This window comes from Lactuca sativa, chromosome 9 (assembly GCF_002870075.4).
Source record: "Lactuca sativa cultivar Salinas chromosome 9, Lsat_Salinas_v11, whole genome shotgun sequence".
Lineage (NCBI taxonomy): Eukaryota > Viridiplantae > Streptophyta > Magnoliopsida > Asterales > Asteraceae > Lactuca > Lactuca sativa.
Genome location: NC_056631.2, coordinates 57261302 through 57279781, shown reverse-complemented (window position 1 = coordinate 57279781; position 18480 = coordinate 57261302). Strand labels below are relative to the sequence as shown.

General features: G+C 40.9%; 1 protein-coding gene across 1 annotated transcript; it reads right to left on the bottom strand.

The window, feature by feature from the left end:
• Positions 1–4415: 4415 nt before the first annotated feature.
• On the bottom strand, positions 4416–6419 carry LOC111907555 (probable RNA 3'-terminal phosphate cyclase-like protein). The gene is made up of 6 exons (XM_023903382.3): positions 6073–6419; positions 5731–5880; positions 5470–5651; positions 5206–5381; positions 4904–5123; positions 4416–4793 (listed from the first exon to the last, which is right to left on the bottom strand). The coding sequence occupies exons 1-6, from the start codon at positions 6275–6277 to the stop codon at positions 4584–4586; spliced, it is 1143 nt and encodes a 380-aa protein (XP_023759150.1). The 5' UTR covers positions 6278–6419; the 3' UTR covers positions 4416–4583.
• Positions 6420–18480: the final 12061 nt, after the last annotated feature.

The following is an 18480-nucleotide window of genomic DNA, read 5'->3' as shown; positions in this document are numbered from 1 at the left end:
AAATATCAAATATATATTTGTAATTATGTATTTTATGTAATCTAATCTTTACTTAATCCTTTCCATTTATTCCATTGAAAAATTAAGAACACGTTTTTCCCCTCTAATCTAACATAATCCTCTTACTTTATTCATTTAAAAAAACTCGAGACCTCGAGACCATAGTGAAGGTGACTTATGTACGTACAAACTTAATTGCTCACCTGCTACAAAAAGCAAAAAGATCATAAGGAATGTCGTCTTCATTCTCGAATTCTATGAATTAAGTCAAATAACCAATGTGTTGGGGATGTGCAATTGTGTGTCTATATATATTATTAGTTCTCAATTTCTTGAAAATATATAGACGTAGCTTACACGATCCTTCAAATTTTAAGAAAATGAATATCGATGACTTTTCAAATTAAGTAATCATTAATTTTATATTTACAACAAAGTAATTAAAGATATTCACATTTACAACCTAAACCTTATAGCACTATGATATACGTCAAACCATATAAATATATAACATTAGATTGTTTATACATAAATATGTCTAGGATAAAAAAAGATTCAAGTTGCAGAAATCAAAGAGTTCATATTAATCATTACATTTTGTTTTACACTTGATATTGCATTTTGACATTATTACTATACATTTTCATCGAATTGGATGGATCACCCACGAAGGAATGCTCCATCTCTAAAGGCGTTCGACAGGGAGACCCGCTATCACCATACCTCTTCATCATTGTGATGGAAGGATTACACATGGCTGTAAAAAGCGCCTGTGCAACGGCTCTGTTCTGAGGAATTGTCTATGAACATCCCCACCTTATCCCATCTGTTTTACGTGGATGGTGCGATTTTTGCAGGTGAATGGGATAGATCAAGCATCAAGAACCTTTCGGCAATACTCAAATGCTTTCATATTGCTTCCGGGTTGAAATCCAACTTCTTGAAATCCCGTTTATTTAGTGTGGGAATCTCAAATTCTGAACAAAAGGACATGGCCAGAATAATGGGATGTTCAGTTGGCACTTTCCCGTTTACGTATTTCGGGGGTACCGGTAGGGGCAAACGTGAATCTACTTAAACGTTGGAAACCGATTATCAAAAAATTCAAAGCCAATCTATCTGATTGGAAGGCCAAGGCTCTTTCATTTGGAGGCTGAATCACATTAATCAAATCTGTCGTAAATAGCCTCCCAACATACTACATGTCTCTCTTCAAAGCTCCACATGGCATCATCGACACATTGTAAAATATTAGAAGGAAATTTCTCTGGGGTGGAAGTGAGTTAAAGAACAAGATACATTGGGTTGATTAGTCCAAGATTATTGACCCAATTAGGGACGGGGGTTAGGAGTGTCGACTTTAAAAGAATAAAACTTAGCCTTGTTTATTAAATGGTGGTGGAGACTGATGAATGATCATAGGAGTCTTTGGAAAGATGTAATTTCCTGTATTCACAATCTGAGAAAGAAACCTGCTACTTATATAGCCAGAAAGACATCCACTGGAGTTTGGTGTAATATCTCCAAAGCTGTTACGGCTCTTGATGTCATAAATATTTACAATCAACAACTCTTTAACCTTATCCCAGATGTCAAAATTCTCTTTTGGAAAGATGTTTGGTGTGGCACAACTCCCTTTCAACAAAAATACCATCATCCATATGCTCTTGAATCAATCAAATGTTGTCTGCATGGTGATCGACTATGTGAATCTGGATTCTCCTGGGTTTGGAAACATGAGCCTACTAACCTGATTGAACTACAAGAGCTGTTACATCTCTATAAGAACATTGGCGACATAGAAATCAATACGACTACTAGTTGTTATGGTTTCAGGGTTGGATTGACAACAGGTGGGGAATACAAAGTCAACTGCATCAGGCGTCTTATAGATTCCAAGTTAATCTCATATAAAGGTCCCACTATATGTTGGTCAAAACTCATACCACTAAAAGTCTCATGCATCTATTGTATTGTTCTTATTATGTGAATTAAAATTTGAAAATCACTTTGTATCTTGTGAACAAATTAGAAATGAGCATCACAAATAAATTAGTACCGATGAAAAGTTAAACAGTGAACTAATTTTTATAGAATGCTACATGGATAAAAACTTACAAATGGAAATAATGTTGGAATTCGATTTAGAATAAAAACTTTTGTCATTACCATATTTGTTATGAAATAATAAAAAAATATTAATTTATTTTTATATGTTTGTAATTTGAATAGTTTTAAGGCCTAAAAGTAATAAATTGTATTGGCCTCCAAAATGTTAGGACTTGCCGTGTTTGGCGTTCAATCAAGTATGTTTAGACGTTACAAACTTCAGACAACGTCTGTAGATTTATCATTTAGTTATATCTTAGATAGTTAGATGCACCATCTAACATGTCCGTGTGATTTTGTCACATATTAGACTAAGGATCTTCTGAATTCAATCGTTACTATAACGAAGAGAAAAGTCTCAACACCACAAGGAAGAGATTCAGACATCTACGAATATTAAAGTGTGGAGAATAATATTCTTGTTACATTCATAATAGTTGGATGGGATCATGGGAATATATACCATAATCCATATATTGATTGTTTTAGTAATCAGTAAATAGTAGTTGTCAATAGGGATCGGAAGAGAAGATGTACACCAATGCATTTGAATTAGGAATACCAATGTTTTAATTTTCAGTTTTATTTTTGGGTTAATGTGTCAGGGAAAATGATGTCCGGAGAAGAAATTATACTAGTTTCTATGCATTGCCATAAGTTGGACATAATAAATAAATAAACAAATAAATTTTTGATGGAAAATAGAATATTGGGAAAAGTTGAATTGAAAACATCTATTGTCAATATGGATGTCACATCAATAAAATATATATATTGACATACCACTCACCTATATGTTCATCAATTAACAAGTTTGTTTTAAGGTAATACTATATAATATATATATGATTCATAAAAAACTTAAAAAGAGTTGTTAATTATTAATTTAGTATTTGCCCTTTACTTGATTAAGATAGAAAACACAAACGTATAGATTGAAGAGTCATAAATCTTTAATAATCAATAATCAAATACTACGTACACCAAAAGCCTTATTCATTTGTGGTTTAAAAGTTGTTCAAGAATCAGAAGACTTGATAATGAAATTCTGGCGAGTGATAGGGTTTAGGACGACAGGAGGTCCAGCAGTGCGAGGCCATGCATTTTTCATCCTCTCCGTTTCATCTTCCCACTCTTTCGACATTGTTTTTGGAGTTGTACCTTTTCAAAATTTACAAATATATAACTCAATTTCTGATTATATAATTAAACAACTTTTTTATTTGAAAACATATATATTGAATCAAATCTATATGTACGAAGAGAAAGTTATCTTAATAGCATACATGCACATATAAATATAATGATAAAGTTCATTAGAATAGAATAGAAATACTTGCCTCCAAATAGTTTTCTATCAGAAACGATATGGTCTAATGTGAACCCTAATGCAGTAACTCCCATGCATGCAAGAAGCATCTTCGACATCTTTCTTCCAATTCAAAATCACCTTATAAAATAAAAAATAAATAAAAGATAGATCGATCATAATTGTAATAGAAACATCCATCAAGGTTCCACTATGTTATTTTTTGAACAACCCAATTAACAATATGAACACCCCATAAATTTTAAAACAATTTCTTGTAAAAAAAACATTATGGATGAGATCGAAAAGATAAGATATAAACTGAAGAACGCACTCACCAAACTGAAAAGGTTCTTGAGAGGAGAATGAAGCTACGGATGCTTATTACAATTAATATAAATAATAAAAATGGAATGCTAATATTAGTTGTACATTTGTTACTTCTCAAGAAACTCATATGCCTATGAAATCGTCAAGATCTAACAACTTCCGTATTTATCTTTCCCTCATTACTATATATGTATACATTTGTTATTCTTAAGAAACTCATGCCCTATAAAACAGCTCTTTTTTTTAAACAGCACTATAAAACAGCACATGAGTCGTTTATTCGAATGCTAGTATGATACGTGGTTGTGAAATCGCATGTGTGTGTGTCTGTTGGTTCAGGAAATATTGAAGAAAATTTAATGCAATAAGCAATTCTTTCTTGTTTGATGATGATGATTCCACGTTTACTTTTGATTTTAAATAAATCTACAATCTGTTTGTTTCATAAATGTTAATTATTGTTGTTTTCTACGGGGTATCAATGGCTAGTTTGCAAGAAAATATGTTGAGTTTGTGATTAGAGAAAATGAGAAGGAAATTCGTGATGGTTTTAGGGTGTAATTGAGCCTAAATTAATTTTCAAGCTCAAACTAAACTCGAGACACTTTTAATTAATTATTTAAAAACTAAAATACCATTAAATTACAATGCAAATACTTCAGAAACATTCATACAAAAGGCTGAAATCTATGATATCGAAGACCAAATCTTACAGGAATATGCTAATCATCTGGTTCTGAAAAACTGTTCTCTCATTTGAACTCATGTCTCAAGAAGCCTCAAAATAAATAAATAAAAACAAAATTCGACATGAAATGTTTAATGTTACAAAATCTCAAGACAATTTCCTTGACAAATTTGTCAATCCACATCCAATACATTTAAGCATGACTGTTCCTGTCGTGGGGTCGGGCTTAATCACAAATTTAACACCCAAAAAATCTCTTATATTCCTCAACGTCTCAATCCCATAAGGCACAAGCTTTCCCACACGAATCTTCGATACATCTTGTGGACACAATGCACAAAGTAGAAACAACAAACCCTGCAACACACACACACACACACAATTACTGAGTCAGACCCAACCTCTTATTAGACCCAGTAAAATATTAAACAGTCTGAATCTGACCGAGTCAAACCCAACCCTTATACCTGGTGTGAAGAATCTATGACACCACCTTGCTCGATCTCCCCAAGTAAAAGGGAAGCAATTTGCTCACCAACTTCCTCTGGTGGCATAAGTTCTTTCTTTTCATCAACATCCATCTCATTATCATCATTATCACCTCTAGCATAAGAATTTGTGGTGTCCACAGATATAAAACACCCAGATGTTGTTTCGGCTACCAATGAAATCCCATAACCAGGCGAACTACAAATCATTGAAAAAAAGTACACAACTAGATTAGGAAATACACTTCAAAAAAAAAAATGAAACTACTTTTGACACATACTTTCCAGCTTGTGCACCAGCTTTATGATCAGTGAATATATGAACATCGGGAAGCAAACGATTGAAGATTCCACGAGCAGCATGTATCATTGTGTTTTCAAATTGAACTGATACTCTTGTTGAAAAACTAATTCCCCTTATTCTTTTCACCATACCTTCATCAGTCCATGTAACTGCCTGTAAAATGTAAGAAGAAAATGAGATATGAAAGATCAAAGATGTGAATTTGTATCAAATGGGGAAGAACAAGAACAAGAAGGTTGACCTTTAAACTGTTGTGGACAATGGGAACTGATAGGGTAACTTCACCACCTCCTTTAGGAGCAACCCCACGGCTTTCAATCTTTAATTCTAATCCTTCTGAAGGAACTCCAAAACGTTTTAATAGAGGTAAAGTTGTTGATCTGAATGTATCAACAGATGGGTCTTTAGGATCGTTTGTTATCCCTGAAAGCAACATGTGATTGATGATGTAAATCAGTTGAATGAAATTGAGATGAAAAGGTTGAAGGGAGTGTAAGGTTACCTTTGAGCTTAATGGAAAGGGGTTTTTTCCCAAACAAACCAAGAACAATCAAAGGTTCCAGAAAATAGCCAATTGATCTACTCAATCCACAATCATGCTCAAGATATCCTCCACCCATCACTATCCCAGGTTTGTATTTCAACTTCGTCCCTACCAATTCAACGAGTAAATCGATTTCAAACTATCATTCACTTTGAATGAACAGAGATTTAACTTCAACTACAATACAAATTAACCTATTTTCTCTTGAATTTGTGTTTTACTACTACGTAACGAAGGCGATTCGAAAAGTAAAGCGAAGGAACGTGAAATTAGGAAAAGAAAGAGAAAACCTAGGGTTACCAGTTTCGTTGATTTCGACATGACAGTCATCGGAGATTGTCTCGAGAAGGCGGAGAAACGAGACCTCATGAGGAAGTAGTCCAGGCCAGGTGGCGTCGGCACGAATATCCTCGATTAGAATCGGTGTTGAAGCGAGAGTTGATAGAAGTAGTCGTTGCCTTAGGTTTTGACTACCTTTAAGCTTCATATACGATACCTTCCCCATCTTTTCTTTTCTGTTTTAGTTGCCGTCGATTAAATCTCGAGTAGCGTAGGAGCGGCGGGATGCCGGAATTTACAGATGCGTCTTTTTTCCTTAAACCCTCTCACTTCGACAGCTGAAGAATCAAGGTTTATACCAAAAAGATAAAAGGAAAGGGCACCAAGAATTTATATTTTACTTGTTGGGTTTATGTGAAAGAATTATCAACAAAATTAGTCCTTCAACTTAACTAAGTTACATAGATGGTCCCTATGATAGTGTGATTGTCCGCAAATCGCCCTCCGGTCTGGATTATTTTTTATTTTTTATTAGTTTTTTGTTTTTAAATAATACTACTGTCCTTAAATTTCTATTTTGTTGCTCCTTTAGTTTACGGTAAAGTCTTAATATTTTAGGAGAAGTTTTAAAAAAAATCTCAAATAGAAAAGTCTAGAAAACTAGATAATTTATTCATTTTAGTTTCTTTTAACCTTTTTAGCAGGTCATCTATACCACATTGCATGTCAATTGGAAAGGTGTTAACATGTCATGTCAGCAAGTACTCTTGAACACCAACTTGACAAGTGTTGATGTGGGGTGCAATCACATTGCATGCCAACTAGACAAGTGTTGATGTCGGGTGCTGACGTGCCAATGTCAAGTGGACAAGTATTGATGTAGGAAGCTGACGTGTCACGTCATCAACTAATTCTTGAATATGAAAAAATCGGATTTTTTCAGGATATGAAGAAAGTGGAATTCAAAATCACAACCTCCCAAACACAAACCAAACACTTTTCCACTAGGCTGAAGACACTTTATGTATTTATTCCTCAAAATTTGTATATAATGTTTAAAAGCATAAGCATTAAATATAATAATAATAATAATAATAATTATTATTATTATTATTATTATTATTATTATATTTAAAAACATAAATAATTTTAATATTTCATAATAAAATATATTAAATATATAAACTTACTTTTAGCAGGTCACCTATACCACATTGCATGCCAATTGGAAAGGTGTTGACGTGTCATGTCAGCAAGTACTCTTGAACGCCAACTTGACAAGTGTTGATGTGGGGTGCAATCACATTGCATGCCAACTAGACAAGTGTTGATGTAGGGTACTGACGTGTCAATGCCAACTGGACAGGTATTGATGTGGGAAGCTGACGTGTCACGTCATCAAGTAATTCTTGAATATGAAAAAATCGGATTTTTTCAGGATATGGAGAAAGTGGAATTCAAAATCACAACCTACCAAACACAAACCAAACACTTTTCCACTAGGCTGAAGACACTTTATGTATTTACTCCTCAAAATTTATATATAATGTTTAAAAACATAAGCATTAAATATATTTATTATTATTATTATATTTAAAAACATAAATAATTTTAATATTTCATAATAAAATATATTAAATATATAAACTTACTTTTACGTACCTATATGTATTTTTATATATTGTTTCACGTATTTATATATTTTTTTAAGTAATTTTATATATTGTTTTACATATTTTATGTATTTTAAATGTATAGATATATTTTTATGTAATGATATGTATTTTTATATATTTTTATACATTTTTTTACATAATTATATATTTTTAAGTATTTTTAAATATTATTTTATGTATTTTAAATGTACAAACATACTTTTTTACGTATTTATGTATGTGTGTGTGTGTATATATATATATATATATATATATATATATATATATATATATATATATATATATATATTGTTTACATAATATTTTTATGTATATTAAATGTATAAACATAATTTTTTATGCATTTTTTATACTTTTACGTATTTCAAAAGTATAAACATATTTTTTATGTATTTATATATATTTTGTATGTATTTATGTATATTATTAAGTATGTTTACATTTTTTACATAAACATATTTATAAATAGGTAACTATGGATTTTTCACATAAACATATTTTAAAAATAATTAAAAAATACATAAATACATAATATATATATATATATATATATATATATATATATATATATATATATATATATATATATAAAAACATGTAAAAATACATATAATTGCATACAAAATATATTTATATATTTAAAATACATAAAATATGTAAAAAAAATCTAAAAATTAATTGAGAAAGACATAAACACATAAAACAATATATAAAAATACGTAAAAGTACAAATAAATACGTAAAAAAATAAGTTTGTATATTTAATATTTTTTTTTACGAAATATTAAAATTATTTATGTTTTTAACTATAATAATAATATAATATAATAATAATAATAATAATAATAATAAATGTATTTAAGGCTTATGCTTCTAAGAAATTATCTACCAACTTTGAAGAATAAATGTATAAAGTGTCTTCCAGCCTAGTGGAAAGGTGGTTGAGGTCGTGGGTCCGAATCCCGCTTCCTCCTTTTCCTAAAAAATCTTATTCTTCAAGTGAGTCCCTGACGTGGCATGTCACGTCAGCACCCTACATCAACGCCTATCTAGTTGGCATGCCATGTGGCATGAGTGACCTACCGAAAATGTCAAAATGAGCTTTTTATTGAAAAAAAAAATTAGGACTTTTTAAAAAAACTTTTGCCAAAATATTGAGATTTCCCTTAGTTTATGTGATTAACTTTTGGATAAACCCAAGTTACTTCATTGGATAAAACTTGTGAAAAATGTGTTGGATAAATCATCCCATGATCAAACCATGGGGATGACATTTTGGGGTGGCTAAAAGAAGGGTGTGCGACCCAGTCTGTTAATAGACATGTCAATGCAACTTCTCTTTCAATCTCTTAAGAGAATAGTCGGAAAACTCCAACCTAACAATAAAAATACCAAATGATGATTCTTAGTACGTACCTATTTACAACAAATCAAAACTGTAACATCCCAAAATTCAAGACCAAAAATTTCTTTTTAATAAAACATTACTTTAAACAAAGACATCATTCCAAAACATAATCTGAGTATAAGTTTTCAAAACACATGTTTATTATCAGAGTAAACATCCCCAGGCTGACTATTCTATGGTGTGTGCCATGCGATCACCCCGAGCTCCTCCCTCCGCTACCGGAAGTACCTGAAAACAAAACTGAAAACTGTAAGCACGAAGCTTAGTGAGTTCCCCACCTTACCACATACCATGCAAAACCACATATTGCACATACTGGGCCACGCCCGCTATCCTGGGCCTCGCCCCTACCCCGGGCCTTGCCCGATACAACGGCCCCGCCGCTCCAGGCCCCGCCTGGCTTCGAGCCCCGCTCGGATACAGATCTGTTTCACTTAGGCCTCGCCTGGCACAGGGCCTCGCCCACTAACATATAATAGCACATAAACATATCACATAACATTACATAAACTAAACATATACTAACAACTCTTGCTCTAAGGCCTCGCCTATCTCTGGGCCCCGCCCGTGTCCTGCCACTGATGAGTCATGGAACCTCGTCCATACTCCTACTGATAGTGAGATACGGGCCCAGCCCACCCTCACTCCTTCCTAACTTGGGCCTCACCCCTGCTCTGCTGCTACTGAGATGTGGAACACCATCCACACTCTGCTATTGGTGAGATACGGGACCTCGCCCACACTCACCTCCCTACCAGGCACATACAAGTATCACACAGACAACAAGTATAAACTATCACATAAACCGATCCTTGGGCACCTGCCCTCTATCATTGGACCTCGTCCGAATATCATACTAGCATACTGTGCCTAGGGCTAACCCCCGGGTCTTCTACTCATAACTACATGGGCCGGCATTGTGGTCGTAGACCCATTCATACAAAGGGAAACTCACCTGATACTGCTGAACTGTTGCTGCTAACCCCCCTTTGACCGCTACCTGACCACCGACTCCGAACTGCTGCTCCGCTAGCTCCCCGAGCTACCAATATCAACATAACACTTAGTCTAACTGACCTTCATAGGTCAACCAAGTCAGCTCTGGTCAAAGTCAACGTCCTGGTCAAAGTCAACCTTCCAGGTCAACCCTACTCGTCGAGTCACCCTACGGACTCGCCGAGTTCATAAGTCCAAAGTCCTTCCACTCGCGACTCTACTCGCCGAGTCAGCCCCTGACTCGCCGAGTCTACTGATTCCCGATTCCTGTCCTGTCCAACTCACTGAGTCCTGGCTCGACTCGCTGACTCGAGACTTAACTCGAAGGGTTTGGGACCACGCGACCTGACTCGCCGAGTCTAAGAACAGACTCGCCGAGCACACGACAATCTTCATCCAACTCGCCGAGTTGTTCATCCAACTCGCCGAGTTCATGCCTATCTTCATCCGACTCGACGAGCTGTTCATCCCACTTGTCGAGTTCCTCCTCATCTTCAAGCTACTCGCCGAGTCCAATAAGATCCACTTACATGCAGAGGACTTCTGAGTCATGCATGAACTCCAAACTGTAGATCTACCCTTCCCAAGCCTATTCCCCACGTAAAGTTGCAAACTTTACGTGTAGAGAGGGAGATCTATGCAAAATGCACCAATAACTAGGGTTTAAGACCAAGAGGCTCCAAAATCGACTCAAGGGCTGATACTTTACGGGATTCTAAGCCAAAACAAACATGGATCTGAGGTAGCAACCTCAGATCTGGACCTCAAGCTTGAAGTTGATCTTAGGCATGGCTTAAAAGCCCCAAAACTCATAACCAAAGAAGATCTAAAGGAGGGAAACGAATTGATACCTTCCAATGCTCTGAAATGCTCCCCAAACTTCAGATCCAAAGCCACTCCTTGATGCTTCAAAGATTCCCACTCCTTCTTCTTCCTTAAAACCACTCAAAAATGGCCAAAAGCTTGAATGAACGCAATAGGGGCTTAAGGTGCGGCGTTCTGGGTGTGAGAGGCTGTAAAGGAGCCCTAGGAAGAAGATTGAGACGTTTAAATAGGCTCCAAGCCCCGGATTTAGGGTTTTCCTCGCACAGACCAGACTCGCCGAGTCCACTTGGCTGACTTGCCGAGTTGGTCACTTACTCCTCGACCCAGATCCCGCTCCGACTCGCCGAGTCCTTCCTTGGACTCGCCGAGTCCCTCCTAAATTTAGGGTTTCCTTTACTTTCTTGGCTTTCAAAATCTTGGGTGTTACAACTCTCCCCCACTTAAACTGAACTTCGTCCTCGAAGTTTACCATGCCCATCGTCTGCGAACTGCCTCCAATACCCAACACCAGCGGCCTACCTGCGCTGGTCTTCCGCCTGGTCATACTGACTATCATCAACCTCGCGAGTAAACCTCGGGTCAAACCTGACCCTGAACAACTTAGAAACAGAATTTACTCAACCGATAATCCTTCTGGTACTCACAGAGTACTACACTGAACCCGCAGAGGTTCTCCACTACTTTCCTTGCGCAATATCCTTGCCTTCCCAAGGCAAAGCCTCATAACCGACTTTTCCTCTGACACTGTGAAGGTCCTATCCTTCACTAACTCCATCACCCCCCGCTATTCCCAGAACGGGTCATCACCGTCAGTACTCACTGACACTCCTTTCTGCCAACACTTGGTGTCGAGCACCCCTCGACTCAACTAACTGAATTCCACCATACGCTGCATACTCACACTGCCACCGACTGGCAATTCTGCTATTCCTCGTCTGACTCTCTGATGAACTGAGACCACCCTGGTCCCTACCAACCTATCAATGACTGGATTACCGGCCCCGACCGGTAGCTAGTCCCAACACCATCACTAGTCGCTCTCAGCATCTTCCAAAGAAACCTCAACCACCTATAACTGCCCAATCCACCCTGCCATTCAGGCACTACAAACCTAGGATCCCCGATCCCCTAGCTTGACACTAAGGTCCCTACCAGGTCCCACCTGCGCTGCTAGAACTCACGGGCCTCGTCCACGGGTCCCACCCGCCTCTATCCTTCTAGTCTCACTAGTCTAGACACTCTCGCTCGGGCCTCGCCCACGGGTCTCACCCAACCATACTACTGAGCAACCCTGCTCCCAGGTCTCATCTACACTGCTAATCTCATACGGGCCTCGCCCACGGGTCTCACCCAACTATATCTTGGAGCGGCCTCTCCCAAGGTCTCACCTCTCTAGAGCTATATAGGCAACTCCATATCATTCTCATCCACTTACCCAATCTTGACCCCTACCAGATCACTAGGAGATAAGGGCCTCGCTCCAACTCCACTAACGGAGCTACTAAGGAATGCTACGGCTTACCCATAGGCTTACATCACCATCCATTGCTGACCTTTAGTGAATGCTACAGCTGCCCTGTAGTCTTACAACACTTCCGCTACTGACTGTTAATACGAAGGCACCCACGTGCCATCAGCTTCTCAAGATCCTTATTCCGACTCCCGCGAGTCCTTCAGGCGATCCACAACCTGAAATCTCAACCATAACTAACCAATACCATCACACGCGCTAGCTGATGTGGAGTTTCTCAAACTCCCAACTCTGGAATCCTCGACCATCGAACGCTGAGCTACTTCTTTTCCTCCTCGGAGGTCACGCACTCAATCTGGGTCTGCGTGCTCCTCTCTGGGCACACCCGGAGGATTCTCCCCCACTTCGATCCTGCTTACCCCTTGCTGCTCAATACTCAAAGAGATCCCGATCCTTGCTACCATTCCATAACCCATCTACCGAGGAACCCAAGCCCGCCATAGCTAGGGATTTAGCCAATCCATCACAATCACTGCACCACTCCAAACTAGCGAGACGTACCAAATCCCTCCCCAAGCATGCTACAGTTACTGGATCCTTCGAAACCTTCTTTAATAGAGCACATCCCCTAACTACCATACAAATATCCAAGGTATGCAGATGGCATATAACTCGATCACAATCAACCAATCAAAATAAAATACTTTTACCGCTAATGATGCAGAACCATAACAATGAAATCATGCACAAATAAAAGAACTGAAAATGGGAAATTGCATACCTGCAACGTCCGGCGTTGCTCGCGTCTCCAAGGTCGTCATCTGAAAAGCCCTGCTCCCTGCTGCAGGTGCCTCTACCCGGCCCTGACGGCCATCTGCGATCCTCAAAGTTGCAGGGGCGGGTGCCATCACCCGTCCTGCCGAAGACAAACTGGGGCACTGGGCCTTCTTGTGGCCCCGCTGGTTGCAATGAAAACATATCATGTCTGATCCCTGCACGGCGGTAACAGTACAATCCCTGCTGAAATGACCAGTCCGACCGCACTTGAAGCAGCCAGACTCACCACCGCTACCACTCCTGCACGCGCCCCCGTGCGCCCTGCCACACTTTCCGCACCGACTGCGGTCCTGATGATCCCTCGATCTCGAATCCGATCCCTTGGGCCTTTTGCCCGAACCCGCAGATACCTGAACCTCATCCGGCTTCCTCTTCCGGATCTGCTCCAAATCAATTTCCCTTTCCCTAGCCCGAGAAATCATATCTTCCAGCGTCTTACAGTTGGACCTGCTCACGAACTCCCTGATGTCATCCCTCAACATCTCATGGTACCGAGCCTTCTTCATCTCCTCATCCGCTACATACTGTGGTACAAGAAGAGCCCTCTCCCTGAACTTGGCGGTGATCTCCGCCACAGTCTCAGTAGTCTGCGTCAAATCCTGAAACTCTCGTGCCAGCTGCTGCACCTCAATAATCGGCGAAAGCTCCGCCCTGAACCTGGCCGAGAAATCGCTCCAAGTCATCGCGTCCAACGCGGCATCATCCCCCAAAGCATGACCAATCTCCTCCCACCAATACCTCGCTCTATCCTTCAGAAGACAGGAGGCGAGTCTAACCTTGTCCCCCTCGGGACACTTGCTCGTACGAAAAGCGTTGGCAACATCAGCCAACCATCTGCTGCTAGCAATGGGGTCCCTAGCCCCATGATAATCTGGTGCCCCGCAGGCTCTGAACTCTCGAAATGTCAAGGTACGCGCTCCCATCAATGCCATCATCTCAGTACGGAAGGCTCCCAGCCTCTCCTCCAAGATCTCCAGTATGCCCTCCTTGACCGTGCCAAAGATCACAGGAGTCTGAGCTAGAATACTGCGTGTAACCTCAGCTGATATCAACTCCCTCATCCGCTCCTCGAGCTGCTCGGTCCCTGAACCCGAGCCTGATCCCTCTCCGGCGCCTGATCCGCCCGCTGGTCTCTCTCGCAATGTCACCATGCTGAAAATATACCACAACCACTATCAGAATACTCATCACTGATACAAGACCAAGCACACCCCTTACTAGGTTCCCGGTCTTGTCTTGGCCCTTCCCGAATCAAGTACGGATCCTCTGCTTTCAGTAGTACGGGCCCATACTACCTTCCACATATATCCGTACTTTCCTCAGGAATTGCTTTGACTCCACCAGGTCCCTTATCCACTAATACTGCTCCCAACACTATCTCATCCTAGGCTTACCCTAGGGAAACCTCTGACTCAACTCAAACCAGTCCTCAGCTGCTGAATATCTCCTTGTGATGCCAATTAGCCATCACCTGGATACCATCACATGCGACGAGGCTCAGATAATCCATCAAGTAAAAGACTCGTCCCTACAACGGTTGGACTCAAACAAGAGCTGCGCAATAGGACCAAATCCAGCACTCTGAGATTATTCAACCCTGATCGCATGTGACGTGTTGTATCCACCTAATGGCTAACTCCCATCACTCAGAATCCCACAATGCACAAAGCAAGCAGCATACGAACAAGGGAAAAATCTAACCATAACATACTCAAGCAATCATATCCACATAGCAAGAATCTGAACTAGCATGCAACACAAACTCACAACCCAGGCATAACCTAAACAGGCTATCCTACTGCTGTCTACTCAGCACTACTATACAGCTCAAAAGCACAAATAACAGGCACATAAGGCATCATCCCTAGATCCTTAGTCCTATTCTAGCATGCTGTTCTATCAACTGATAATCATAACATAAACTTGTATGGGTATTTTGGGGTACTTACTCGAGCTCGGTTGATTGCATGCACCACACCTCTTTTCTCTTTTCAAAGTTCTTTTCTTTCTGAATTCTTTTTGCTTTTCTAAAACTGTTTTTCGTTCTCAAAATTCTTTTTACAAAACTGTCTTTTCACTTTAGAAAACTTTTTATCCGACCCCTCAGTTTGAGTTCAGGCACACCCGAGAGTATGCCCGAATCCCTCAAACCAAGGCTCTGATACCAACTTGTAACATCCCAAAATTCAAGACCAAAAATTTCTTTTTAATAAAACATTACTTTAAACAAAGACATCATTCCAAAACATAATCTGAGTATAAGTTTTCAAAACACATGTTTATTATTAGAGTAAACATCCCCAGGCTGACTATTCTATGGTGTGTGCCATGCGATCACCCCGAGCTCCTCCCTCCACTACCGGAAGTACCTGAAAACAAAACTGAAAACCGTAAGCACAAAGCTTAGTGAGTTCCCCACCTTACCACATACCATGCAAAACCACATATTTCACATACTGGGCCACGCCCGCTATCCTGGGCCTCGCCCCTACCCCGGGCCTTGCCCGATACAACGGCCCCGCCGCTCCAGGCCCTGCCTGGCTTCGAGCCCCGCTCGGATACAGATCTGTTTCACTTAGGCCTCGCCCACTAACATATAATAGCACATAAACATATCACATAACATTACATAAACTAAACATATACTAACAACTCTTGCTCTAAGGCCTCGCCTATCTCTAGGCCCCGCCCGTGTCCTGCCACTGATGAGTCATGGAACCTCGTCCATACTCCTACTGATAGTGAGATACGGGCCCAGCCCACCCTCACTCCTTCCTAACTTGGGCCTCACCCCTGCTCTGCTGCTACTGAGATGTGGAACACCATCCACACTCTGCTATTGGTGAGATACGGGACCTCGCCCACACTCACCTCCCTACCAGGCACATACAAGTATCACACAGACAACAAGTATAAACTATCACATAAACCGATCCTTGGGCACCTGCCCTCTATCATTGGACCTCGTCCGAATATCATACTAGCATACTGTGCCTAGGGCTAACCCCCGGGTCTTCTACTCATAACTACATGGGCCGGCATTGTGGCCGTAGACCCATTCATACAAAGGGAAACTCACCTGATACTGCTGAACTGTTGCTGCTAACCCCCCTTTGACCGCTACCTGACCACCAACTCCGAACTGCTGCTCCGCTAGCTCCCCGAGCTACCAATATCAACATAACACTTAGTCTAACTGACCTTCATAGGTCAACCAAGTCAGCTCTGGTCAAAGTCAACGTCCTGGTCAAAGTCAACCTTCCAGGTCAACCCTACTCGTCGAGTCACCCTACGGACTCGCCGAGTTCATAAGTCCAAAGTCCTTCCACTCGCGACTCTACTCGCCGAGTCAGCCCCTGACTCGCCGAGTCTACTGATTCCCGATTCCTGTCCTGTCCAACTCACTGAGTCCTGGCTCGACTCGCTGACTCGAGACTTAACTCGAAGGGTTTGGGACCACGCGACCTGACTCGCCGAGTCTAAGAACAGACTCGCCGAGCACACGACAATCTTCATCCAACTCGCCGAGTTGTTCATCCAACTCGCCGAGTTCATGCCTATCTTCATCCGACTCGACGAGCTGTTCATCCCACTTGTCGAGTTCCTCCTCATCTTCAAGCTACTCGCCGAGTCCAATAAGATCCACTTACATGCAGAGGACTTCTGAGTCATGCATGAACTCCAAACTGTAGATCTACCCTTCCCAAGCCTATTCCCCACGTAAAGTTGCAAACTTTACGTGTAGAGAGGGAGATCTATGCAAAATGCACCAATAACTAGGGTTTAAGACCAAGAGGCTCCAAAATCGACTCAAGGGCTGATACTTTACGGGATTCTAAGCCAAAACAAACATGGATCTGAGGTAGCAACCTCAGATCTGGACCTCAAGCTTGAAGTTGATCTTAGGCATGGCTTAAAAGCCCCAAAACTCATAACCAAAGAAGATCTAAAGGAGGGAAACGAATTGATACCTTCCAATGCTCTGAAATGCTCCCCAAACTTCAGATCCAAAGCCACTCCTTGATGCTTCAAAGATTCCCACTCCTTCTTCTTCCTTAAAACCACTCAAAAATGGCCAAAAGCTTGAATGAACGCAATAGGGGCTTAAGGTGCGGCGTTCTGGGTGTGAGAGGCTGTAAAGGAGCCCTAGGAAGAAGATTGAGACGTTTAAATAGGCTCCAAGCCCCGGATTTAGGGTTTTCCTCGCACAGACCAGACTCGCCGAGTCCACTTGGCTGACTTGCCGAGTTGGTCACTTACTCCTCGACCCAGATCCCGCTCCGACTCGCCGAGTCCTTCCTTGGACTCGCCGAGTCCCTCCTAAATTTAGGGTTTCCTTTACTTTCTTGGCTTTCAAAATCTTGGGTGTTACAACTCTCCCCCACTTAAACTGAACTTCGTCCTCGAAGTTTACCATGCCCATCGTCTGCGAACTGCCTCCAATACCCAACACCAGCGGCCTACCTGCGCTGGTCTTCCGCCTGGTCATACTGACTATCATCAACCTCGCGAGTAAACCTCGGGTCAAACCTGACCCTGAACAACTTAGAAACAGAATTTACTCAACCGATAATCCTTCTGGTACTCACAGAGTACTACACTGAACCCGCAGAGGTTCTCCACTACTTTCCTTGCGCAATATCCTTGCCTTCCCAAGGCAAAGCCTCATAACCGACTTTTCCTCTGACACTGTGAAGGTCCTATCCTTCACTAACTCCATCACCCCCCGCTATTCCCAGAACGGGTCATCACCGTCAGTACTCACTGACACTCCTTTCTGCCAACACTTGGTGTCGAGCACCCCTCGACTCAACTAACTGAATTCCACCATACGCTGCATACTCACACTGCCACCGACTGGCAATTCTGCTATTCCTCGTCTGACTCTCTGATGAACTGAGACCACCCTGGTCCCTACCAACCTATCAATGACTGGATTACCGGCCCCGACCGGTAGCTAGTCCCAACACCATCACTAGTCGCTCTCAGCATCTTCCAAAGAAACCTCAACCACCTATAACTGCCCAATCCACCCTGCCATTCAGGCACTACAAACCTAGGATCCCCGATCCCCTAGCTTGACACTAAGGTCCCTACCAGGTCCCACCTGCGCTGCTAGAACTCACGGGCCTCGTCCACGGGTCCCACCCGCCTCTATCCTTCTAGTCTCACTAGTCTAGACACTCTCGCTCGGGCCTCGCCCACGGGTCTCACCC